This window comes from Trachymyrmex cornetzi, unplaced genomic scaffold (genome assembly GCF_001594075.2).
Source record: "Trachymyrmex cornetzi isolate Tcor2-1 unplaced genomic scaffold, Tcor1.1 scaffold1160, whole genome shotgun sequence".
Classification (NCBI taxonomy): domain Eukaryota; kingdom Metazoa; phylum Arthropoda; class Insecta; order Hymenoptera; family Formicidae; genus Trachymyrmex; species Trachymyrmex cornetzi.
In genome coordinates, this window is record NW_017295720.1 from 164297 (window position 1) to 189269 (window position 24973).

Consider the following 24973-nt stretch of genomic DNA (forward strand, 5'->3'; position numbering starts at 1 on the left):
TGAGCCGATGGTGACTCCCATAACCGACATAATTTTCACAATCGGTTTAAAATCTTTAAAACCTTCGTTGAAAATACAGGTGGCCAAATATGTCGCAATTGTTACGATATTTGAGGAACAAAAAGAGTGCTTTGGAGCGAACTGCCAGACAGTTTTATTGAAGTACTCGTTGTTGTTCTGTGTGAATCCTCCACAACAGCGGTTCAACAAATCTTGCGATGATAAGTCTTCGTAAATGGGCCGAATTAATTCCTGCACGTTCAAGTCGAGAGGAGGAGGATGGTTATAGGATTGTAAAGAAATCATAAACCGACAGAAAGGTCGATAAATATACGAAGAATGGTCGGTGCTACGTACCTGTGCCGCGCGACGGCTCGCTACCCGCTTTGACGCGGTCGGCTCAGAGGCTCATAACTTTTGAACCGTTACGAATTTCGATTTGCCCTTTTAACATGATATTCTAGACAGTTATAGCTATCGAATTCCGCAAAAAAAAATTTTTGACCAAAATTTAACCCAACTGACGAGAATGTACCCTTAAATTATGAAATATACGTTTATTTCCTAGATTTTAAAATATTTTTATATTATTTTTAGAACTTTATTGTAAGTTTTTCTTGTAAAATTATATACAGATTTGAATATTTTGATATTTTTGTATCCATGTTAAGGTTATTAAAGGCTGTATATATATCTTAGATTTTAATAAAATAGTTTTGTGTTATTTTTTCAATTTTATGAAAAAACCTGTAATAAAATTGAAAAAATAATATAAAACTATTTTATTAAAATATTTTTAATATTTTTTTTCTTTATTCATGCTAATGAGTTTAATTGAATGAAAATGAAAATATTTAAAACAATTGAGGGGATGGAATAAAGACAGTTCTACTTAGGCCCTTTTTCCGGCACAATTAGCTCTTTCATGTAATATTGATCGTAATAGAGAAGTATTGTAACATGTAACTTCTTAAAGACATTACATAAATCATTTAATATTGTACCCATTTGTGTATAATAAAAAAGTAGCAAGTTATTTTAACTTTTATTAATATCAAGATTTTATAATTAAGCCTTTATTCCGCCCATCCTCTCAATTATATACTTGAATATTCATTTTCCTTATTTTAGAATAATTTAAAAAAATTTAAATTAAAACTTATATGAATTTTAAATTTCAATCTTTGAAAATTTTGGATTGTTTAAATATCATTAAAAGTTAAAAATGTAAAGCTTGTTCGCTTTTACTCCCGCTTTATCGTAGGATGTAGATAGAGAAAAATTCATAGAAATCACTGTATCCACAGTTATACTGATAAATAAAGAATCGTCGTCGTAAAATTGCGTAAAATTAGATCACGTTTTTATAGATCACAAAAACTGATCATGCATACGCAGATTTATCATGGTCAGTAAGGAGAAGGAGACAATTAAAGAATTAGTCGAAGTCAGAAAAAGTAAAAATAATTATATTTTTCTATCATTGTAATTTAATTTCAATTCACAGATTTCTAGATAGATCTCGAGTCCGTATTTTAAACTCGGTTTAATTTGTCGCTATTTATTTTTATTTGATTCTTTGCTAAACTCAAATTATAAAAAAGTATAAGTTAAACTTTTAAAATTAATCTACAATTAAATTTAATCTATACTGCTAGAAATAACATAAAAGAATAATTTCTTTTTTGTTGGCAATAATCATATGAGTGACGAATCTGGAGTGCCTTCTGCTTGCACTCTCTGCACTACCTACACCGAAGTGAGACAGATAACTTTTAACATGAGAATAAGCGAGAGATCCGAGAAAGTGCAGAAGGTGCAAGTCGTGCAAGAGCAAGATAATTGCCGTACTCCCTCCTCCTGGGCACTCCTGGCTCTCCTTCAGGGCGCCTCGTGTTTTATTATCATTTATTATGGCGATTTGTGAGTGAGGTTAGGGGTTAACGTGTCGCGCCGACCAGCGCCGACACCGTCATCGGCATCCTCGGCAATCGATGACTCGCGTCACGCGACCATCGTAAGAATGCTCAACTTTCTGAGGACCCGTACCGTCTCGATGCAGAATGCACGTATCATGTCAGGCCGACCAGTCACCCAGAGCCGGGCGAGACTATGCTCGTTCTGCAAATTCCATCATCTGAGCCCACCCCGTGGTACGTAAACCCGTGTCCGAGATCTCTTATTTACGAATGATTGCGAATAACACGCTCTCGTCTTGCGAATTTCATTCTTCCTCACCTCATTGTAGCCTTTACTTCTTTGCAACTTTGTTTTCCTAATATCATCATAATGAAAAAATTGTATGCTTTATAGTCACAATGGTATTCCATTCTGATTTGTTTATGCATTAATTGTCATAAAGCAATGATGTCGTGCATTATCAGTGGCTTCAACCAATTTTTTTCTCAATCATAATGAAAAAATTGTATGCTTCATAGTCACAATGGTATTCCATTCTGATTTGTTTCTGCATTAATTGTCATAAAGCAATGATGTCGTGCATTATCAGTGGCTTCAACCAATTTTTTTCTCTAGTTATTGCTGTATACATATATATTTGTAGCTTAAAATATTTTAGATGCTGTAGATGGACCTATTCAAGGTAGTGGAAGATTACATAAAGATCGAATGAAACTGAATCCTATTCTTATATCTAAATTTTATAATCATTTATTTTATATACTTTCAGCAGTGAGATGTACAATGATTCGATGTTATGCAACAACCGATACAGTAAAACTACGCACTCCCTTGCAAAAGAAAGTTAAACGTCGCACGAAAAAATATGCAGAGTTATTGGAAGGTATGTACAGCAATATAACATAAAAACATCTATCTAATATGAAGAGTAACATGTATTAATATAAAAAATAAAATATGTAAGTAAGCAGTTAATCTTGATGGCACGTGTTGTTTTTTTTGTAAAAAGTACAATATCTAAATAATTTCTTTATGAATAACTATATTTTGTTTGAATTGTAAGTGTTCTTTCTGACGTAACTTCTCTTTCCATAGTTTTATTAAATCAGAAAGATTTTTGCAATGAGCATAAAGTGTCTTATAACTAAAAATAAGAAAAAATAATGACATATGTTAGAATTTGTCAATCTGACAATTAGTGAACAAAAAATAAATTATTTTTTATTGTTACCATATTAGTAACAGATCAGACGACCAACAACAGGAAAGCAGCAGTGAGCAGGTTGAGTTCTGCTCAAATGTCCATTCTGGTTAATCAGCCTAATATTACACTAGACAAACTGCACGAGATCTCTAATTTTCGTGTTAAGAAGGAGACGATCACGACACAAAAGAAGGACACTAGTGAAAAGACTGGAGTTAAAAAAGATTTAGTTCATATGGTAATTTTATGATGATTCGCTTCTAAGAAGGGATAATTTTTTGGAATCTGAAAAAATTATGTGATACACATTTCTGAATAAGAATACCAAATATTAATATGAAAAATACAATTTAAATATTATGGTATTCAAATTGCAAAAATCAAATTGGCATATTGATTTTAGGATGACAAAGAGGACGATACACATTATGCCATACCTAAAGAATTTGATGGGCAATTAGATGATACATCCGCAGTTATGGAGAATCTGAAAGAATCTGGCATAAGTGATCAAACTGCGTTGATTAAAGATTCTTCTTTTCTGAATATGCTGCAGGGTGATAAAAACGAAGAGAGGGATAATCAAGATGATACACTGTAAGTTATAACATTTATAACCGAAATAATCTGTAAGAGGAGAGATTCTTTACTTTAACCATGCACAATTCGCGTTTTTACAGTAAGCAGATTCCAAAATATGAGTCTTCAATTTCGTACGCTACAATTCCTTTCACAAATGAGCCAGATCCATTGGAGAATCGTCTTTTCGATCACAATCTAATTTCTCAGTTATTAGCGCATATTGACGTTTATATACAAATCAACATGCCGCATAAGGCCTTCAAGTTGCTCACGTCGAATAAAAACCATATTAAGAAAGGCAAAGTCTCCCCCGTGTCGCTTTATAATCTGCTCTTAAAGACCCATATTTCTAATGCGCATGTGGAAAAGGCATTCGAGATCTACAGAACATTAAAGGAGGATTCTGTCCAGCCGAACTTTGAGACGTACGCTCTCATGTTCGAGATAATCGGAAGGATAAAAAACCAGGTGAAAAGAGAAGGTAAATTAATATGGCTTTTAAAAATAAAACGAAAAAAAGCTCAAATTAGAAAAAATATATTAAGATTCGTAAATACATTTTTTTAAAACCAAGTAGTTTTTGAAGAACTGTTTAAGGTGAAAATTTCATAACTTTAAGGGGATATAATAAAATGAATTTTTTATAAGATTAATATCATTGATAATTTTTTTAAGTAAATTCAAAAGTTTTTTAAATGGCTTGAGATTTTTTTAATTATTGTGTATATAACGATATATCTAGTATTTAAAATAATCTAAATTTTAGGGAAATTAGATTTATATAATTCTATGTGATTTGCAAAGATTTTATAAATAACGAACTCGATGAAATTATTTAAAGCACAAATATTCTCGTAACATTTCTATAATTTGAATGTGACTCTCTTTGCAGAAAACGCGGCTGAAGTGATGGCAGACATGAACCACAATGGCATCTCCTTTGATAAAATAATTAACACATCGTTAAGTGCAACGCAACGCAACGCCATTCTTCATTGTATGAGATCATTGGATCCTAATTATTGTGTACAGTCTCAAGCCAATGATACCTCATACAACTGCAATCTACTGAGGGATCTGACGACGAATAATAACTGGCAGAGCCCGGCGAAAGGAGTAGCGACCATGGACGAGTTGCGGAATATGATGCGTACGCAGATCGACACAGAGAAGCAGTGTATAATGGATGTAAAGAGCATCGCGTTGTTCACCGGAGATCCCGAAGTTAAACAGCAAGCTATCAAACGGGTTGCGGAATGGGAGAAGATCTGGAAATCGACTGTGGCCGAGGCTTTCGAGAGAAATCTGACTTATCTGAAACAGAAGGAGACAAAGGTGAAGAACGATTTAAAGATCTTGTATCCATTTCTGCAAGTATTACCCAAGGAAGAGTATGTCAAGGCGATAATGAACGAAATCAGCCAGCTGACTAAATTCTCCGAGGGATTCAGTTATACTATGACGTATCTTTATCTAACACTGGGACAATATATTTACAAGAGGTACGAGTTTCAGCGAAAGATGAAGGACGGTGTTATAGACAATTCTATTCAGATTTACAAGACGTATTTGGAGTGGTATATGAAGAAGAATCCTGCTGACAGGATCAGCAACGGGCGCATCAAATGGCAGCAACTCATCGATGAGGCCGAAAAGTCTGGTATGTGTTGCGACCTCACGGTACCAGAATGGTCTCGTAACACTATGCTAAACGTAGGCAAATTTCTATACAACATCATCGTGAACGACGTGAAGATTCCACACGTACCTAAGCCTGGTGCGCCCGAGCGGCAGATACCCGCATTCTACCTACTCTTCAGGCTCCACTCCAACAAGTTCTTTATGGAAGAGATCAAGCCTCATCCTCAGTTACACAGATTTTACAAGGACTCGCATTCGGAGACACTGTCTTTTGACACAATTTTGTTGCCGACGTTCTCTCCGCCTCGTCCTTGGGTCAACGTAAACACCGGCGGTTATCTGTTCTCCAAGGCGGCGTTTGTTCGCGATCCCTACATGAAATCATCACACCTGCTAAGAAATACGCCGACAAAACAACTGTATCCAGCATTCGACTGTTTGAATCAACTCGGTTCGATTCCGTGGAGAATCAACGTACCCATGTTGGATATCTTGATTCAGATTTTCAGGGATGGGGGCTCAAAAGAGCTGAATGTACCTCAACCATCCACAGTAATTCCATCTTCGACGGATATCATCGCGAGCGAAACAGATAAGAGTCCTAAAGAGATGTCAAAGTTGCTGCTTCAATTCAAACGTATGAAAAACGAGATGCACTCGCTATGGTGCGACTGTCTCTATAAATTATCCCTCGCCAATCACTTTAGGGACAAGATATTCTGGATGCCGCACAATTTGGACTTTAGAGGTAGGGCGTACCCAGTGCCGCCTCATCTGACCCATCTCAGCTCGGACTTAGGCCGCTCTATTCTCATGTTTGCTCAGGGTAAGCCTTTGGGTTCTGATGGTCTGGATTGGCTGAAGATTCATGCAATAAACATGTCCGGTTTGAAGAAGAAAGAACCAATGCACAAACGGTTGGAGTTCGCGAATGAGATATTAGACCTGATTGTGGACAGCGCGAGGAATCCCCTGACAGGAAAGATGTGGTGGACCAAGGCCGACGAACCATGGCAAACGTTGGCGGCATGCAAAGAGATAGATAACGCTCTTCAATCCCCAAACGTGAAGAAGTACATCTGCCGACTTCCCATTCACCAAGACGGTAGCTGCAACGGCTTACAGCATTACGCTGCACTCGGAAGAGATTTAATAGGAGCGAAGAGCGTGAACTTGTATCCTTCGAACAAGCCACAGGACGTGTACAGTGTCGTCGCTAAGATGGTTGACGAGTACAGGAAGATCGACGCGAATGCTGGCAATAAAATAGCCCAGGCCTTGGAAGGACACGTCAGTAGGAAAGTCATGAAACAGACTGTAATGACCACAGTGTATGGCGTGACGAAGTTTGGCGCCAGGCTACAGATCGCCAGGCAACTCAGCGATTTGAAGGATTTCGACCAGACGTATGTTTGGAGCGGCAGCATGTATCTAGTTGAAAAGACATTCATGTCTCTTCAGAGCATGTTTAAAAGCGCGAAGGAGATACAGAACTGGTTCACGGATTGCGCCCGCGCTATCACGATCAGATGCAACCAGAATGTGCAGTGGGTGACGCCGTTGGGCCTTCCGGTCATGCAACCCTATTCCAAGAAGTCAAATAATTTGAAACTCAAAGTTTTCAAGTGAGAACACTAACTTGTCTACACATTTCATCGCATGTTTACATATTTCTCGTATTTGTCTCTTCTGTATATAAGTACAGTCCAGACCAAAAGTTTGGAAACATTTTTATAAAATTGACATTCTTGGAATCATTTATTCAAATATTTATAACAACGTATTTTGAAAATTTATTGTAAAAACATTGCTTTGGATATTTAAGTAATTCCAAAAAAGTTAATTTAAAAATGTTTACAAACTTTTGGATCGACTGTAAGATTTAGAAAACATAAGAGTTTTTATTTCTAAATTATATCAATTCTCAAAGGTTTATGGAATTATTCCGTATATCTCATATTTCCTTTTATATAATGGATATCGTTATATAAATTATCTATGTAATTATGTAGATTATATACATTACATAAATAAAATGTATGTAATACAAATACTATTTACAGGAAGTTGGACACAGTAAAGCAAAAGAATGCCTTCGCGCCGAATTTTATCCACTCGTTGGACTCTTGCCACATGATGTTAACGAGCTTGTATTGTGAACAGGCGGAGATCACATTTATGTCAGTGCACGATTGTTTCTGGACGCACCCGTCCACGGTGGATATTATGAACAGAGTAAAAATCATTACAAAGACATATAACAACAAACACTTTCAGACAAAGCCATAATGCGCAACGTCTCGCTTTTCAGATTTGCCGGGAGCAATTCATCGCGCTTCACAGCGAGCCCATTCTCGAGGATTTGTCCGAATTCTTTTATAAAAATTATGGAAAGCACATTGCGAGTAATAAGCGGTGAGTCCTTTGCAACTTCTTAGGATCTTAAACAATAAAAAATTTGCGGATATCAGAAATCTAAAAAAATTGTAAAATAAGAGGCAAAAAGAAATAATAGATGCGTTTTATATTAAGAGTGCATGATTAAAATTTTAGGGATGTGAAGCTAAGAGGCGACGATGTTTCGCTAAATGTCTTTCAAAAGATACCGAACAAGGGTACCTTCGACATCAACATGATCATATCGTCTCGATATTTCTTTAATTGAAATGTAACTGTATTTATTACGAGAAAATGTACCATTTAAATGTATAACAGTGTAAACTACTGTAAAGTTTTAACATGAATTGGCTTCGATGTGCGTTGTGCGAACTACCACTGTAACTGTAAGTTATATAAGATAATTTTTAGAACGATATGTAAATAGCTCAATAGAATAATAAATTTTCAAAGTCTTAAATATTTTATGTATAAACATCTCTTTCCTGTGTTTTATACTTTATGTTTTATACTCGACTCGAGATAAACGAAATGAAACCAAAAAGGTTCAATAGTCGTTGATCGATATTTACAATCTAATCTTGTGTAAGATCGTCTTAAGCATGTTTTCTAGAAACTATACGATCATTTCATTAGTTAAATGAAATTTTGAGATTTAAGACGATTTTAAATATAAGATTATAAATATCGTTAGATTATGAATATCGTTCAAAGATAATTATTTCAATTTACATGATCTTAAAATTCTAAGATCTTAGACGATCTTAAGACACTAGATCTAATTTAAGACAATTTCAAATATAAAATCGGACTATGAATACTATTATTTTTAACCCTTACCGCGCGTACAAGGTACAATTTGGTGCCTCATCCATATAAACGGGGGGTCATTAGAATCCGTTTGTTTTTTCAAAATGATTCCAAACATCTCTAAAATTTACTAACATACTTTTAATAATTTCGAATTTTAATTTTTATATATCTTCTCTTTGTAATAATTTCACTGTTATTTTAACATTGATAATAATCCAATAGGGATCGAAACATTTGTTTTTGTTTTGTTGTTTATTGCAAATTAAAGTTTTATATATTTTAACTAAATAACATGTTTACTAACGTTTTCGATTTTTAATTTTTAACGATTAATCTTAGGCTCGTAATCCTTTTTTTCTGTTTTTTTTTAAATTATAACTTTTCATAATAAATAAATATCAAAAAATGACTCCAGGGTTTTATAGTTTAGATATGAAGTTTAAAAAAAAAACTAAAACTTCGAATTCTACAAAAAGTTGAATTGTTTGAGCACATGAATATGAGTAATTTTCAACAAGGGACAAATAGGAAAAGTCGAGTTAAAATATGCATTTTATTATTTTGTTGTAATATAATGTATTTTTTAATGAAAAAAAATATATAATATAAATACATATTTAAATAAATATCTATAAAAGAAAAGTTTTACGTTTTGCAGTCTAGACATACGTAAGTACGATGTTGCTCACAAATCGGTTTTCCGCACATAAAACAACATATCCAGGTTTTTTTGTCGGCGGTATTTTTGCAATAATAACATCGTTTTCTTGTTTCAAGCTTATGTTTTCTTTCTTCTGGTTGCGGTTCTTCTATTCGTAAAATAGCACAAATAGATATTCTTAATCGTTTTTGAAGATTTGCGTGTTGTAATCTATTTTGCATGTACGGACCTGCTAGCATAATTGCCAAGTCTTCTATAAAATTATATCTTTTCATCGCATTATTTCTATCATTCAGATTATATAAAATATTGCTGTTAACAACTGCTTGATCAAGCATGCCAAAGAAAAGCCTCATTGTCCATCGCTTCGTTTTTCTACACGTCGAATAGCTTTTGCACAAAAAATCAAAAGTGTCTGTTCCGCCTTTTGTACTATTATAATAGGAAACTATTTCCGGTTTTTTAATTTCTACATCTGTTTTTCCCTTATTTCTATGCAAACTCGATACAAGGCATATAACTTTGTTTTTCTTTGGTGTATAAGATAATAAAGTCATTTCGTTCGTATATACATATCGTGCATCACCAACAAAAGCAGATCGTTGAAAGACAAAAGGAATTTGACGCTTATTTTTCCGTATTGTACCAACCATTGTCAGAGAGTACTCACGTTTCATCATATTTATTAATTCAATAGAAGTGAACCAACTGTTACAGGTAATGTTTCTGCCGGTTCCGTGAATCGGGATTGAAAGTTGGCGCACATAATATGAAGGAATGTTTTCTAATCTTTCGGTTACAACTTTGCCTGTGTACGGAATCGCATTTAACATATAAAAGGTTCTGGAATCATTTAAACATAAAATTTTTATTCCGTATTTATCAGGTCTACTTTTGATGTAAACTTTTGCAAAAAATTTTTCTCTAAAGCCAAGAAGCTGCTTATCTATAGTACAACTTTGTGAAGGGGTATAATATTTTGTACAATTTTCGATAAACTTGTCCCAAATTTCTCTGATGGCCGTCAATCTGTCGGTAGTTTGCCTGTCTTTCCTTATTGTTTTGTCGTCAAAGCGTAAGCACGAACCCAGAAAAATAAAACGATTGCGAGTCATGACAGCTCTATACATAGTACAACCGTTTTCTTTCCACATATTCACTGTATTTTTATGTCTATCTTTTTGTAATCCAGCAAAATATAAAAGACCAATAAATGCTTTCATTTCAATCAAATCTGTTTCACAATAATAAGGCTGACTCGATAAATTGACTAATCTCCGGTTTATTTCCTCATTAGTGTGCTTCACTATAATCTCCAGCAATTCATCCGGAAACAACAAACTCCAAATATCTAATGGCGTTGTCATTTCTCTCGCTTCTTGTTTACATTCAGGTAAATGTATAGTAATTGATTTCCTACCTTCTGATTCAGGAGCTTTCGTAAGCCACTTGTAGTTGTCTTTTCCGTAAAGATACTGTCTCGGACGATCTGAGCTAGAAGATGGTTCATGTTGCTCTACTTCCTCTTCAGCACGAGTTTTCTTCGAACTGCATTCATAGTCGTCATCATAGTCAAGTCCATTTTCTTCGCTTTCGACTTCGCTTTCCGATAATATAAAGTCCTCATCGCTGTCTGTTTCTCCTCCAAAAATGTCAACTTCGCTGTCTTGTAAAATAACGTGTCTCGCCTCTTTAACTTTATCCATTTTGTCTAAAAAATTCTTCTAGAAAAAAATTTTTTTCATGAAAACAAACATTCAGACATTAATTTAGAATGAAAATAGAATACTTATAATGATTTTGACACAATTTTTATTTTTCACAAAAAGCATCCTTTGCCTTGTATACTTACAGAGGGTCACTAGCGTTTCACGTCAACTTGAACTGCACGCAAATCACACGGCCGGGGTCGCCTCGCCGCGCACAGGTTTTCCCTACCACAAACATTTTTTACGGGGAGATAACAAGCGCCGGATTCATTGAGCTTGGTTTGGAGAAATTTGCACGAACAGGAATCGCTCAGTCACTAGTGACCCCCACTTGTAAGGTAAGAGTTGAGTATTTCAGATGCTCTCGGAATCTTAAGATTCTAAATTATCTTAACACCATATACTTAGATTATACTTATAATATACTTAATTATAAGACAATCTTATAATTAAGTATAAGATCGGATTTCTTTACACAAATTTAATCTCAGATCTTAGATCATAGAATCTTAAGCTCTTGAATGACCTTAATCCTTACCCTACAAACAGTGATGCACATTTGGCTCCCGGCGACCCCGGCGTTGGAGGCGGGCCTGGTTGGAGGTTGGAGCATGCGACGCGAACAAACCTCTAGTTTACACCCAGGGTTCGATCCGAGTCGGAATGTAAGAATCAACCAACTGCAGTCGAGTATTCCCGGTTCCCCTGTCACTCTATCAAGCGCGTTGGAGTGAGTAGGAGCTATGGTAGGAGCATATTGGAACATATTGGAGCTTGGAGCATGCGACGTGAACAAACCTTAGGCCTATGTCTTTGGGTATACGTAAGCAGTTGCCATAGCAATGGCGTTGTCAACAAATAATATAACTTGTTTGTCTCGTTTTCGCTCGTCGGTTTTGTGTTATTACTTCAACATCATCAGTAGGATGTAAACGAAAAATCGTCTTGTGGATAAACTGGAATCATTGCATTCACGATGTATCAAGACGAAGTGAGAAACCTCGCCGACGGCAGATTTTTGAACATTGCTCGACGGTGTAAACCGCGATGTTTTTTTCTAGTCAAGCGATGTGAAGGTAGGCACAGAATATCACGTAGTGTGAAAAATATATAATAATGAATAAATAAATACATATGAAATAGAACGCGTTGTACATGAATAGAAGTTAATAAAATACAAATATATAAATAGAGTGTAAGAACGACAAAATGAATGACTCATTCATTAAAATTATTAAGAAATAAAATAATTGTTTTAACTTATTTTTAATTTTTCTCTATATAGTCTATTTTTACTTATCTAGCCATTTAAGTTTTCAAAATTTTGAGAAATATAAAAATTTTAATTAAATCTTAAAAGGTCTCAGAAAGATAAGGAGAATATCTTATTTGGCTCGTAGATTTATCTTGTCTTTTTAATTTTTTAAAATTAATTGAATCTTTTATTAATTAGTTGAATTTAAAATGTTGTCTTTATATGTTAATTTAGAACTCGTATCTTATTTCAGAATAGATTAGAGAATTCAAGTCTAATAAACTGGATATAAAAACACAAAGACAAGAATGGATGAAACAGAGCACGTAGCTCTCATTGAGTGGTACTGCCAACAACATTATTATAATAGTATGTTGACTCAAGTCAAGCAGGCACGCGATACTTATCCGAATAGCGAGCGGCTGAAGCTGCTGTTCTGTCTGGCGAACATTCTTGTCGGTAAGAACCACGAGGCCATCAAGGAGAGCTCTAGCTTGCTAAACTATGCTGATGTCACACTACCAGCATTGCTCGTGCAAAGCGTTGCCCTAGTTGACGGCGAAGTGGAGAGGAGCACCGTGACTCAGATAGAGAACAGGATTCGAGACGAGCGCAGAAAAGCATCTTGTATTTCGTTATGTCTAGCAGCATCTGTGTTGCTCCTCTCTCGTCGAGCAGACAAAGCGAAGGAGTATGTGGACAGAGCAAGCAAAATGAAACCCATGAATATCAATGTGTTATTTATCAAAGGAAAGCTGGAGCTCAGTTTGAAATCGGGCACAGATGTACAAGAGGCAGGAAACTTCTTTGATTCCGTCTTAAAAGAAGAGCCAAGAAACCTGGGTGCATTATTAGGCTCTGCAGAGACGAAACGACGCATCGGAGACTATCCAAGTGCCATCTTGATCTTGAATTCCTTGATCGTGCGCTATCCCAAGCAACCATTTCCGTTGATAGAAAAAATGAAGTGTCTACTGGCAGCGAAGGATTGGGAACAGGTGCTGGAGATGGTAAACCGCGTGCTCACGATCGAGTCGAACAACTTGGATGGTATCAAGGCAAGCTCGATGGTGGCTTTGTGCAGAGATGGCAATCCCAGCGAGGGTTTACCACAGTTGCAGCTGTTTCTGCGTAACCTGCTGCTTGCTGAACCGAAGAACACAGTCTTGCTGATTGAGAACTTGCAACTGTTCTCTGGTATTGCATTCCAAGACCATGGGATTCTGTTAGAGTTGGCACGGACGGCCGAGAAGATGCTACAAGCGACATCGTCGAGCAGCGCAGAATTGATGGCAGAGCTGGGTGACTTGTATGCCGCGCTAGGCAATGTCAAGGACGCCGAGCGTTGGTACAAGAACACCATCCGCACTGATCCATCCTCTTTCGTGGCACTCTTGGGACTAGCACATTGTCAGTTGCTGCAGGGATCTGCGGAGGACCTGGATCAGGCACGGCAACAGGTGAATAAACGGCTGCTATTAGCAGAAAAAATAACTTTGCAACTGTTGTAAAATTTTTTAATATGATTGACCTTGTCCTTAGTTCTTCTCTGGATCTACAAATCTAAATATATAAATCGTACAGAAATTTACAACAATGCAAAGCTATTTTTTTTGCACATTTGAACAAATATTTATGTATATGTATTTGTGTGCGTGTGCGTGCGTGCGCGCGCGTATATGTACAGGGTATTTGGAAAATAGTGATAAATCTTTCGCATAAGGGTAGAATGGACTAAACTCAGAAGAAAAGTACCATTTTACGATTTTAGTAATAGTTAATAAGATAAAAATTGTCGAAAATTAGTCTTCAATAATTTTTTACTCAAATACTATCAACTTTACAGAAAAACTGCGAGAGACAAAAATTATTTATTTTCTTCTCATAAAGTTCTGAGAATTTTTTTCAGAATTTTTTAATACCGTATTTTCTCATGTTACTAAAAATAAGAAAATGTAGTCCTAAAAAGTTGATAAAAAATTCTGAAAAATTCTTAGAGTTCTATGAAAAGAAAATAAATAATTTTTGTCTCTCGCAGTTTTTCTGTAAAGTTGATAGTATTTGAGTAAAAAATTATTGAAGACCAATTTTCGACAATTTTTAGCAATTAATATCTTATTAACTATTGCTAAAATCGTAAAATGATAGAGGACTTTTCTTCTCAGCTTAGTCCATTTTATCCCTATGCAAAAGATTTATCACATTATTTTCCAAACACCCTGTATATATATACACTTTTCTCTTCTAAAGAATAATCTCTAGACATATCAATTGAAGTGATTCATTGAGCAGGTATTACAGAAGTTTATCTTATGTGTTGCATTCCAGGTGGAGATTATGATGGAGATACAACCGAACTCGACAAATGTCCAGTTACTGTTTATGTCCGCAAAGATCACTTCCAAAGAAAACAGCATTAAGGCACTCGGTCACTTGGACACGGCGGCAAATATCTTGTTGAAGAACTGCGAGGGCTTTCCATATGGTTACGAATATCTTAGCAAGCTTAAACCAGGATTATGCCTTGAAATTGCAAAGCAACGTTTAATGCATTCTTTGAATAAGTCCCCAATGAGTGACGAGGTAGCTATTTTTCTTAAGGAAGTCGATAAAAGTGAATACATTTTAATTTTAATTTATTATTTAATTATAACGTTGGAAACAAAAAATTGTATCTATCATTCTGTCCTGTTTTTTAAGCTGGGTAGCGCAGTGGAGAAGGAACCGAGTGTCCGTTTATTGGAACGACTGGTGGAAGCCTGTCCAGGTTCCAGTGTAGCTACATTATTGCTCAGCAAGGCCAGAATGCAAAGTGGCGACTACGAGGGTGCGCTGATCTTGCTCAGGAGATTATTGGATACGGTAGAACCATCCAATGCACAAGCCCATCTCTTAATGGCTCAGATTCTGGCATATCAAGGCAAGTACCAGCTTGCTTCGCAGAACCTGGAGGTTGGTCTAAGCTACAACTTCAAGATCCGAGACGAGCCAATCTATCATTTAATCATCGGCATGGTGCAACGAGAGGCTGGTGATCTGCAGAACTGTGTTAAGAGCTGTCAGACAGCCATGTCGCTGGTAGGCTTGACTGGCAGCGCCAATAGAAAATCCGATATGTCTACATCAGACCAAGCGACATTGTATTTAGAGTTGATTGCGGCATATAGCAAGGCAAGGCGGTTTGCTGAAGCACTGGCACTTATCGACGAGGCGAAAACAAATCTTGCCGGCACTACTGAACTTGGAAGAATTACTATCGGCACTGCTGAGGTCTATCTAGACATTGGAGAACTAGAGAATGCTATCAGCTGCTTGCGGAACATTCATCCAGGGCAACCGTATTATTTGCAGGCACACACCAGATTAGCCGAAATAAATTTGAACTATAAGAAAGATCGCCAGGCGTTTGCTAAATGTTTCAGGTACAAAGAATTTAATCTTCATCATTGTCATTATTTTGTTTATTAGTTTTTATATTTATTGGACATATTATTTATGTGGAATCTTGGAATGAATATTATCGCTGATATTTACCTTTTAGAGAATTGGTGGAACATTGTCCTGGACCAAAGACGTACAGCATGCTGGGTAACGCTTACATGTCCATACAGGAGCCAGAGAGAGCGATAGAGGCATACGAGCAAGCACTTTCACAAAATCCGATCAACAAAGCAGATATTGCGAATAAAATGGGCAAAGCGCTTGTCAAAGCGCATCAATATGTGAAAGCGATCAGTTATTACAAAGATATTGTGAAGCAGGACAATTGCGCCGCTCTAAAGTTAGATCTGGCCAAGTTGTATATGAAGATGAAACAGTATGACAAGGCAGAAGCCACTTTGGTGCAAGAGCTGCAAGGTAAATTTATTTTAAAATTAATATTAAATATGAAATTAACACTATATATAAAATTAATTATGTATTACTTAATAATATTTATATTTCTAATAATGTTAAATAAAAGAAAATGTCTATTTTTAATCATCATATTATACTAGAGATAGAGATATTTATTATTATTATTATATCTACTTTCTTCTTCTTTATTTAGACAAACGAGGCGAGTCCGACATTCTAAATTTGGAGATGCGAGGACAAGAGTTGTTATTGCTCGCCAAGGTGCGTGAGAAGTCAGGCAACATCAGGGGCGCATTGGCAACTTTGAAGGAAGCCAAGGAGAATCAACATAGATACATCCAGCGTCTTGCCGCTTCGCCGGATATTGCAGATCAGAAACATATGCTGGCAAATATCTGTCTGACGATGGCTGACTATGCGTCAACCTTACGCAACTATGACGAAGCCATAGTATATTATAAAGAGGCACTGGCTCATAAACCTACGGATGTGAATGCCCTACTTTCTTTGGCGAAGCTATACATGCAGGTAAATAATACATATAGAATCTGTAAAAAAAAAACTGAAAATCCCAACACTGATTCCATCTTGATTTCTGATGGAAATATTAATAGAATAATCCATGAAATAAATCTTTGGCTCTGATTTATTAAATGGTTACCAAAAATCCTGATTTCATATATTAATATGAAATCTGAATATGTATTTATTAGATGAACAACTTGGATCGGTGCGCGCAGAATTGTTCAATCTTACTGAACGCTGATCCTAACAACGAGGCTGCGTCCGTGATGATGGCGGATCTCGCATTTCGGAAGGTAGATTTCGATACCGCGGCATTCCATTTTCGACAGTTGCTGTTACGTCAACCCACCTATTGGACTGCCTTGGCGAGACTGATAGAAGTGTCGCGCAGAACAGGTTTCGCATTTGTCAAACTTTTTACTCTTGCTTGAGATATTTTGATTAGGAATTGATTTATATATATAATATTGATATATTATAATTTGCATCATAGGTGCTATGGATGACCTCGACGAGTGGCTGCAACGCGCGCAGATCGCGATGGGTGCTGGCAATGTCGAGGCTGGCTTCTACTACTGCGCCGGATTGCTGGATTGGAGGACGGGTAAACTGAACTCCGCTCTTCGCAACTTCAATTTTGCAAGACGCGATCCGGAATGGGGCCAGCAGGCGATCTACAATATGATCGAGATCTGTCTGGATCCGGACGACGACACTACTTTATCGAACGAAGCCTTCAACGACGACGACACCGAATATCAGGATTCAAGGACAATGGCTTTGAGGACGGCTTACCGATTGCTACAGGTATATTTCATATCTATGGTTGCGTTCGGTTTGGACGCTCACAAGTATCTATTTTATCTTCCTTTCACAAATAATAAGTGATAAATAGAATGAGCGTCCAAACAGAAATAGCCAATGTCGGTTTTTAATACTTACATGTGGCTCAATTTGATTCAATTTTTGTTTCATTTGTATCTACTAAGAGTATAAAAAATTTTTACATTTCAGTTGTCTTAATGATTCAAATAAAAAATGTATTGTAGGAATTGAATCCCAAGGGGAGCCCTCATGAAGAACTGACCCACAAGCTTCTCAGCAATTTCTTCTTATTGGCCACCAAGCAGAAGTCTAACATCGAGAAAGCCTTGCAGGATTGTACTGCATTGGCCAGTCAGGAGACTTTGAGAGATCATGTAGGACCTGCTCTCGGTATGGCCACCGCACACATCCTGTTGAAGCAAACGCCGCGCGCCCGGAATCACCTGAAGCGCGTTAGCAAGAATGTTTGGACGTTCGAGGACGCTGAGTACTTGGAGCGTTGCTGGCTGCTGCTGTCAGACATCTACGTGCAATCCAGCAAGTACGAGCTGGCGAACGAATTGCTTAGACGAGTGCTGCAGCACAACGCTACCTGCGTGCGGGCCCACGAGCTTTCGGGTTAGATTACGATTTAAACTTATACTTAGTGTTTAATTCTTGTCGATCCGAATAAAATCTTATTATTGGTTACGATTTAAAATTATACGGAATAATTTACATAAAATATTGAATCGCATTTCCATCGCTGAGCTGAGTTCTATTGCGAAATATTGCTCATCCAAAGACTTAAAATTTATAATAGGCTTAAAGGTATCTTCATTTTCAGGCTACATCGCTGAAAAAGATCAGAATTATCGTGAAGCGGCAGCGAGATACGGTCAAGCTTGGAAATGCGGCGGCAAAACGAAATTATCAGTGGGCTATAAACTGGCTTACTGTTGTCTGAAGGCGAAAATCTACGCCGACGCGATCGAAGCGTGTAACGAAGTGCTGAAACAGAATACGGATTATCCGAGGATTAGGAAAGACATTTTGGAAAAGTGTATTAATAATCTTCGTACGTGAGCATCTGGATTCGTTCGAGCTTGATACATTGATCGATGATTTACTTGTTATGTTACACATTGTATACACATCCATCCTCTCTGTTATCAATAAAGATGTATAATATATTACTTTAGACTGTTTAGAACAAATAAATATTTACATAACCACTCAATAAATATTTCTGAAACATTTAACAGGTTGTAATATTAATCGATAGTTTATTCGCTAGCAAAATATACGATAACATCAAAGTTGCTTGACGCGAAACGGACGAAATCATAATCGGATGATGCAATCACTAAAATTGACAATTATTGATTAACGATTAGTGTAGTGATGATTAATTGGCTATGATTATCTTATAAATCTATCCAGCTTAACATCTGGCTTATTATCTTGATTATCTTGCCATTATCTGCAGCTAACGAGGAATTTTATCTTCGGATATAACGATTATTCTACCTTCTTCTGCGAAGTTGACTTACGAACAATTATTGAAACATTACGATTAATCAACGGCTTAACATTCTGATTGATTGACGAACAAGATTTACAGATCCAGGTACATAATTTGCGTGGCCGAGGCCGCGCCGCACATCGCCAGGATACTGGCAACGTAAACCACCGCTGCGGTAGTGCCCGTGAAGCTGACGATCGTGCCCAAGCAGCAGGACAGCAGGAACTGTGCGAGGAATACCATCGAGGAGACGATGGCGACGTCGGTCCCCAGGCCGCGCACGAAACCGCCAGAAACTGCATCGCCCTCAGTCGTCAGATCGAAAATCGAAGACGCGTGGTAGTGTGCCACAAGTAGGTAGGGCATGGTAAACAATGTAGAATACATGACGCCAGCGGTCCATGAGAAGAGGATAACGCCAGCTGGATGCTTCGTCAGAGCCATCAGAAGCATACCGACACTATAGAAGAGCAGCCCGTAAATGTAAACCTAGATGGGCATAAATATATAATGGATAAAAAATTGCAAAGAGATTATTTCTGTTTTAAACACTATTTCTAGACTGTAAAACTAATTACATATAATTTCAATTCAAAAGTTTATAATATATTTATTAAAAGATTTTCTAGTCTTTACAGTGAACTGATAATCAAAAGGTTTTAAATATAAACAGTTTAGATTATAAATATATTTTATATCTTAAAATTCTAATGAATGATGTTCTACTAGAAAGTGCTTAATTTGTAAATACATCTTTTAAGAAGAATGGATGCAAATTGATCACAACATTAAACTAAGTGGTATGATACTGATGTCGATTAAGCGTGACGAAGTTCTTACTTTACGCGCTCGGAAACGCTTGATTAGCCGCTCGATGATCAGCGAATAGCACGAGCAGGACAACGAGTACATGGACATGCCCCAGCATCCGAATCGCACACCCTCCTCGTAAAGCTCGCGCTCATCGGTGTTCGCGGGTGCCTGCGGATTTCCGCCGAACACCGCCTCGCCTACGAAGTCCGTGAAGTATAGGGAATAGCAGACGTGCGCCATCCAGCAGAACAGATTCGTCAGGCACACCTGGCGAAGACTGCGTGGCATGTAAATGATGGACAGCAGATACTCCTTCAAAGATGCCGTGTGGTTTACTTCACCCTCGACATCGTCGAAGCCGTAATTGATGTGACTACCTTCGGAGACTGGTTCCTCAGAACAGTCGGAGGGTTGCGTCTGGAGCGGACGGAGGGCGAATTCCTTGATTGATAATTTTATACTGGTGTTTATTAATCATTTTTCTTTATCAAATATATATTCCTATTAATTTTTCAGTTCCACGCTTACAATTCTTAGGCAGTTAAACGCTTGTCACTTCAGTCAAATTACGAAATTGCAGCTAAAATGGGAATTCTAAGTGAAAAATGCCATTGGATTACATGTCAAGATAAAAACGATTTCTGAACTTACTTCCTTTTTCGAGGGATCTGTTTCGTGCTCAACATCAAAGGCGCCGTATGTTTTTGACTCGTCAGGGATGATTTTTTCACGTTCCTTTTGTTTCTTCTCTGTTCCTTGGTTTTCTTCTGGAGCCTAAACACAAAAGAAATATCGGTTTATTAAATGACCCTGTATCAAAAAATATTTTATATCTTATAATATTTTTAGAAATATATGAAGAATCCGTTATATATAAAAATCAGACGTAAAAAATAAAGAATAAAATTATACAAATATTTTGAAAAATATGAAGCACTTTATTACCAGAAGAGAAATAAAAATGATAGCAACATTATAAGCGAAGTTTACCTTCGACTCGCTCATCTTCCGACACTGATCTCGTTCGAGTAGTTCAAGAGGGATCTCTTTGAAGCTGGTAATGGTACATATGACACAGATGATAAAGATGATCGTGATGAGAGTAAAGGTCACGTGCAGATGTCCACCCAGCATAACACCGAACGACGTGGCGTCCCAATTAATGCCGCCCAAACCGTAACCCATGAATCCCCCCAATCCTGCCATTATGGTGAACGTGCTTAGGCCTTTAGCATGATCTTCTGTGAAAACGTTAATAAATACCAAATAGAAAATCGCCTTTAGAGTTTATTAAAATCAAACTGTATAATTAATTCTTGTTTTTTCACATTCAACATTTGCATTTGTATTTAAAAAGATCGAATTTTATTTCTTTATAGATGTTTACAATGTCTTAAGATAGATGTGTGTGCGTGCGTGCGTGCGTGTGTATTAGTATTATTATCAAATAGACGATCAATTCAAAATTGATGAATTATTATTTCAGTTGCAAATCCGTTTATAATCGGCGCGCAGTATATATAAATGAAAAAGAAATTTAAAATTCACATGAAAACGATAGATCTGTTTTTTAGAGCTGAAGTAGTGTAACATTTTTTTTTACTCACCAGGTACAGTGACATCGAGAAGGTACGCCCTCGCTGGACTTTGACAGCCGTCGGCGTCGAAGTCGAGCAGCACCGTGCCGAGAATAGTGAAGAAGATGCCCCAGGAGTGCGAGGAAGCCCTTTCGACGGATCCGGGCATTACCTCCTCGGGTAGCTTCGCCGTTGTGCGATGTCCGAGTGGGATCGTCTCGTTTGTATGGACCGAAGTATCGCCGAAGACATAGCCGATGTGTTCACCATTTGGCACCAAGATGAGACCTGCACGGAGAGAATTTTTCATTATTTTTTACCGCAAAATTCATTACAAATTTCATCATGTTTGGTAATAAGCTTGGGACAACTTGACAATAATGAAATATTATCAGTAACGATAGATTTTTTGAAATATACAAGAGACTTTTTATAAATGATGTAGTAAAAATTATAATGCAGATTGTAAAATGTTTTGAAGCGAGTAAGTTCTAGCGTAGCTAGAGACACCCTCGACAACGAAAATAACCGTTAAATATCGATTACAGTCGATCAATTACTATGTTACATGGTAAAATTATAAGCGACTAAATCAGATTAAAAATATCATGCTGTATGGTAAAAATTGTATAAGCTATTTTATATATTCATGACTACTTAGCATCTATTCTTTTAAAATAATAAAGAATCATAAACTGCGTAACATATTTTAAAATGTTGAAATTTTACTATACCCTTTAGTAAAATTAATAAAATATATTACATATCTTATTATGACACATATTAGTAAATTAAAGAAACTCATATACAATTCTTTGAAATACTATGTTGTCCCACTATTATCATGATTTTCAGGCTAAATTCTAAGAGAAAATTCTCTCCGTGTGCAAAAATGCAAAAGTTCACTCGCCTCTTTTGATGCTCAAGTATACGCTACAGAAACGTTAAAACCATAGATAAGAATAGTGGCAACTGAATGAAAGAAAATGAAAAATATCATCGATATCACTTAAAATGAGGAGACACGAAGAAGCTTGTGACTTGCCTATAAAAACTCCGATAGCCAACAGGAGAATGAAGGGCCGCCTCCTGCCGTATTTGAGTTTACAACGATCGCTCATGCTGCCAAGAATGGGTGTCACGAAGAAGCCTACAAGGGGACTCAATGCCCACACCAGCGTCATGTGCTGGTGATCGACGCCGATCTTGAGTAACGTCGGCGAGACGAAAGCCGTCTCCGCCGCGTATGAGAACTCGATCCCCATAACAGCTGCCGAAACTCTTACCAGTTCGGCGCGGGTCTTCTTTCTGAGATTATTAGGAATAACAAATAAAAAAAAAGAAAACTAATATTTATTGTACATACAATATATATATTTAGTACAATATATTTTATTAAATGTAAATGTAAGTATTACTACTTATAAAAAGTGCTCCAATTTGCACAAAAGATCTAAGAAATTTTCTATAAAGTTACAAAATTATACAGAAATTCTGAAAAATGTTGATATATATATATATATGTATGTTATATATGTGTGTGTGTGTATAAATTCTGAAAAATTATATGAAGAATTCTAAGCATTTCACTAGGAAATACACTGATATATATATTCACACTTGATTAAACGTTGAATTTTTCACCTGTAGATGTGAGAATAATCGTCCAAAGTACGCTCTAATTTGGGCGGTCCCCGTAAATGATGTCTCAACCCATCTAGGCCTTGATCTAGATTCAAACCGTTTTTCCACTCTTTCCACATATCCCATCGTTCCTTGATGGTGTCGCGAACACCGTGAATCCTGCCCATGAGTCCTTCGTACTCGTGCAATTTGTCTACCATGGTCGACTTTTATCTCGCATGACACAGGATAAACGATGTAACGATGGAATACTCGAGTGTATTGAGGTGCATCATTGTTCAAAAAAGTGACACTGATCGAACCGTGATTTCCATATCTTTTTCTCGCGACCTATAAGCGCGTCAACTATAAAAAATATTATTATCAATCACAGATGTCTTCATTAATAACATAATGTCAATTGAAAACGTAATTTACATTTTTAAAAGCAATTACATAATTCAATCATAAAAGTTCCATGTTAGTTTTCTATTTATTTCAATAAATAGGAGATAAATCAGTAATAAAATAAATAAAAACATAATTTTAATCTTTTTTTATTGACCAACCATAATTTCATTATTTTATTTCTATCACAATTCGTAAAGCGGATTAATTTTCTTGAATTAAGAATCTCCACATCGCATTTTCCGTCGCGTCACAACTTATATTAATTAAATATGAGTGATCGAAGCAATAAAAAACGTCACAAAGAATTTTTAATCTCAAGCGTTTTAAATTGCTGACGGGATTTTGGCAGAAATACGAGTCATTTGCGAGTCGGCTGGACCACATCGCGACTCGCGCGAGAAAGCGCGGACGTAGACGGACGACGGATGACTGATCGCCGAGCGAGCACCCCCGCTGCAAGCTCGCCGCTCGGAAGCGCGAAAGCTCCAGAAATGCCCGCGCAATCTCAGGAGAAGCAATCACGATGTCTTTTGTCGAACGCTGATTCTTCACTCACCGAAATGAGCCATGATGCGATCAGGGCCAGTTCGTTGCCCATGAAATCTTCTAATTAACGTGCCAAGAATCTCTTCGGTTTCAAGGACGATCGAGTCGAAATATAGATCGACATTTAGATTTGCAATTCGGAATTGCTTCGTGAATTCGATCTGCTTCGAGAAGAAAAAGAGGACTACGTTGTGTAATTATTTTAAAATTATACAGTAAAAAATATTGTGTATTTGTTTTCAAAACAGTTTACTCAAGTCTTTTTTAAAGTTTTGTGTTAAATTTTCAACATATTGTTAAAATATTACTTTCTAACATACCTTGAGTCAAATTAAAAATTTGACTCAAGGTATGTTAGAAAGTAATATTTTAACAAAAATTTGAGTGGATTATTTGGGACATTTGAAAAGCGTTAATTAAATTTGACACAAATTTTTCAAATGTGTATCACAAAACAGTTTTATTCTCTAATATCTAAAAAATAATTTTGATGGACTATCAAAATAATTATGTAGAAAACTCAAACATGATTAGATGCTGCACAAAGTTTTGACAGTCAAGCAACCAGTTGGAGCGTCCTATATAATGATTTTGATACTCCAAAATTATTTTCAAATTTATATCTAACTTTTAAATTCTTAGATACTTTAACAAAACCTTCTTTTCGTACCTGATATCGAAATATGATTCTCTTACAATTGAATAAAAGAAATATCTCTTGCAATCAGTATAGCATAGCCTGGACGATGATTTTATCTCGATGAACAAATCTTGAGAAACTCGTTAGATCTTGCTGTTGCATTTTTCTTTACAGTAATGGCAAAAGGTTTACGCGATGTCCAATAAGAGAGGAACGTTTCGCTCTTTCTCTCCTGGCACACAATCCGATTACCACGTATACCAGTAAATATGTCTCTGTAAATCGAGCAAACACGGACATCTATTTATTTTACTCTGTCTCTCTCTCTCTCTCTCTCTCTCTCTCTCTCTCTCTCTCTTTCTTTTTATTTTGCGCTATCTGATCCTGATTAAATAAATAAATAGATTACAGGAAGAAACAACGGTACGAATAAGGAAATAATATAAATAAGGATATAAATATAAATAAG

General features: G+C 36.5%; 5 protein-coding genes across 10 annotated transcripts in view; 2 read left to right on the top strand and 3 right to left on the bottom strand.

The window, feature by feature from the left end:
• The window catches only part of black (glutamate decarboxylase-like protein black), a 23549-nt gene extending 11994 nt beyond the window's left edge, over positions 1-11555 (bottom strand). The window contains exons 1-3 of the mRNA XM_018513443.1: positions 11466-11555; positions 11071-11257; positions 10639-10942 (exon numbers count right to left, since the gene is read on the bottom strand). The gene's annotated coding sequence lies outside the window, so the exon portion shown is untranslated. The remainder of the gene's footprint in view (positions 1-10638; positions 10943-11070; positions 11258-11465) is intronic.
• On the top strand, positions 1886-8195 carry mtRNApol (mitochondrial RNA polymerase). 2 transcript variants are annotated; one of them, XM_018513399.1, is made up of 9 exons: positions 1886-2153; positions 2690-2803; positions 3160-3362; positions 3528-3721; positions 3805-4187; positions 4599-6972; positions 7411-7582; positions 7659-7762; positions 7901-8195. In XM_018513399.1, exons 1-9 carry the CDS (start codon positions 2024-2026, stop codon positions 8010-8012), a joined length of 3786 nt encoding a protein of 1261 aa, XP_018368901.1. In that variant the 5' UTR covers positions 1886-2023; the 3' UTR covers positions 8013-8195. The 2 variants fall into 2 exon arrangements, with proteins under 2 accessions (XP_018368901.1, XP_018368910.1); XM_018513408.1 differs by having other exon boundaries at positions 2693-2803.
• LOC108764906 (uncharacterized) lies at positions 9203-10924 on the bottom strand. Its single transcript, XM_018513314.1, has one exon. The coding sequence runs from the start codon at positions 10922-10924 to the stop codon at positions 9203-9205; it is 1722 nt and encodes a 573-aa protein (XP_018368816.1).
• A 205-nt stretch (positions 11556-11760) lies between the features above and the next one.
• Positions 11761-18469, top strand: LOC108764950 (tetratricopeptide repeat protein 21B). Of its 3 annotated transcripts, none has more exons than XM_018513367.1 (10): positions 11761-12003; positions 12436-13642; positions 14511-14765; positions 14883-15604; positions 15724-16040; positions 16234-16568; positions 16754-16961; positions 17059-17372; positions 17615-18008; positions 18217-18455. In XM_018513367.1, exons 2-10 carry the CDS (start codon positions 12491-12493, stop codon positions 18453-18455), a joined length of 3936 nt encoding a protein of 1311 aa, XP_018368869.1. In that variant the 5' UTR covers positions 11761-12003; positions 12436-12490. The 3 variants fall into 3 exon arrangements, with proteins under 3 accessions (XP_018368869.1, XP_018368878.1, XP_018368888.1); XM_018513376.1 differs by having other exon boundaries at positions 12441-13642; XM_018513386.1 differs by lacking the exon at positions 11761-12003 and having other exon boundaries at positions 12491-13642; positions 18217-18469.
• A 501-nt stretch (positions 18470-18970) lies between these two features.
• lovit (loss of visual transmission) lies at positions 18971-24768 on the bottom strand. Of its 3 annotated transcripts, none has more exons than XM_018513433.1 (9): positions 24535-24768; positions 23875-24025; positions 22929-23273; positions 22330-22592; positions 21315-21572; positions 20698-20948; positions 20359-20481; positions 19735-20124; positions 18971-19383 (listed from the first exon to the last, which is right to left on the bottom strand). In XM_018513433.1, the coding sequence occupies exons 3-9, from the start codon at positions 23126-23128 to the stop codon at positions 18988-18990; spliced, it is 1881 nt and encodes a 626-aa protein (XP_018368935.1). In that variant the 5' UTR covers positions 23129-23273; positions 23875-24025; positions 24535-24768; the 3' UTR covers positions 18971-18987. The 3 variants fall into 3 exon arrangements, with proteins under 3 accessions (XP_018368935.1, XP_018368922.1, XP_018368929.1); XM_018513420.1 differs by having other exon boundaries at positions 19735-20148; XM_018513427.1 differs by lacking the exons at positions 23875-24025; positions 24535-24768 and adding an exon at positions 23477-23495 and having other exon boundaries at positions 19735-20148.
• Positions 24769-24973: the final 205 nt, after the last annotated feature.

What these genes read in the sequence shown, in the direction of transcription:
- mtRNApol (XM_018513399.1), top strand. Translation starts at nt 2,024, where the DNA reads ATGCTCAACTTTCTGAGGACCCGTACCGTCTCGATGCAGAATGCACGT. An exon ending in ATATGCAGAGTTATTGGAAG is followed by an intron (nt 2,804 to 3,159) that starts GTATGTACAGCA and finishes TTACCATATTAG; the next exon opens with TAACAGATCAGACGACCAAC. An exon ending in AAACCAGGTGAAAAGAGAAG is followed by an intron (nt 4,188 to 4,598) that starts GTAAATTAATAT and finishes CTCTCTTTGCAG; the next exon opens with AAAACGCGGCTGAAGTGATG.
- LOC108764906 (XM_018513314.1), bottom strand. Translation starts at nt 10,924, where the DNA reads ATGGATAAAGTTAAAGAGGCGAGACACGTTATTTTACAAGACAGCGAA.
- LOC108764950 (XM_018513367.1), top strand. Translation starts at nt 12,491, where the DNA reads ATGGATGAAACAGAGCACGTAGCTCTCATTGAGTGGTACTGCCAACAA. An exon ending in GCGTTTGCTAAATGTTTCAG is followed by an intron (nt 15,605 to 15,723) that starts GTACAAAGAATT and finishes TTTACCTTTTAG; the next exon opens with AGAATTGGTGGAACATTGTC. An exon ending in CGGCTTACCGATTGCTACAG is followed by an intron (nt 17,373 to 17,614) that starts GTATATTTCATA and finishes AATGTATTGTAG; the next exon opens with GAATTGAATCCCAAGGGGAG.
- lovit (XM_018513420.1), bottom strand. Translation starts at nt 23,128, where the DNA reads ATGGTAGACAAATTGCACGAGTACGAAGGACTCATGGGCAGGATTCAC. An exon ending in TCTCGATGTCACTGTACCTG is followed by an intron (nt 20,949 to 21,314) that starts GTGAGTAAAAAA and finishes ACGTTTTCACAG; the next exon opens with AAGATCATGCTAAAGGCCTA. An exon ending in GGAAGATGAGCGAGTCGAAG is followed by an intron (nt 20,482 to 20,697) that starts GTAAACTTCGCT and finishes TTTTGTGTTTAG; the next exon opens with GCTCCAGAAGAAAACCAAGG.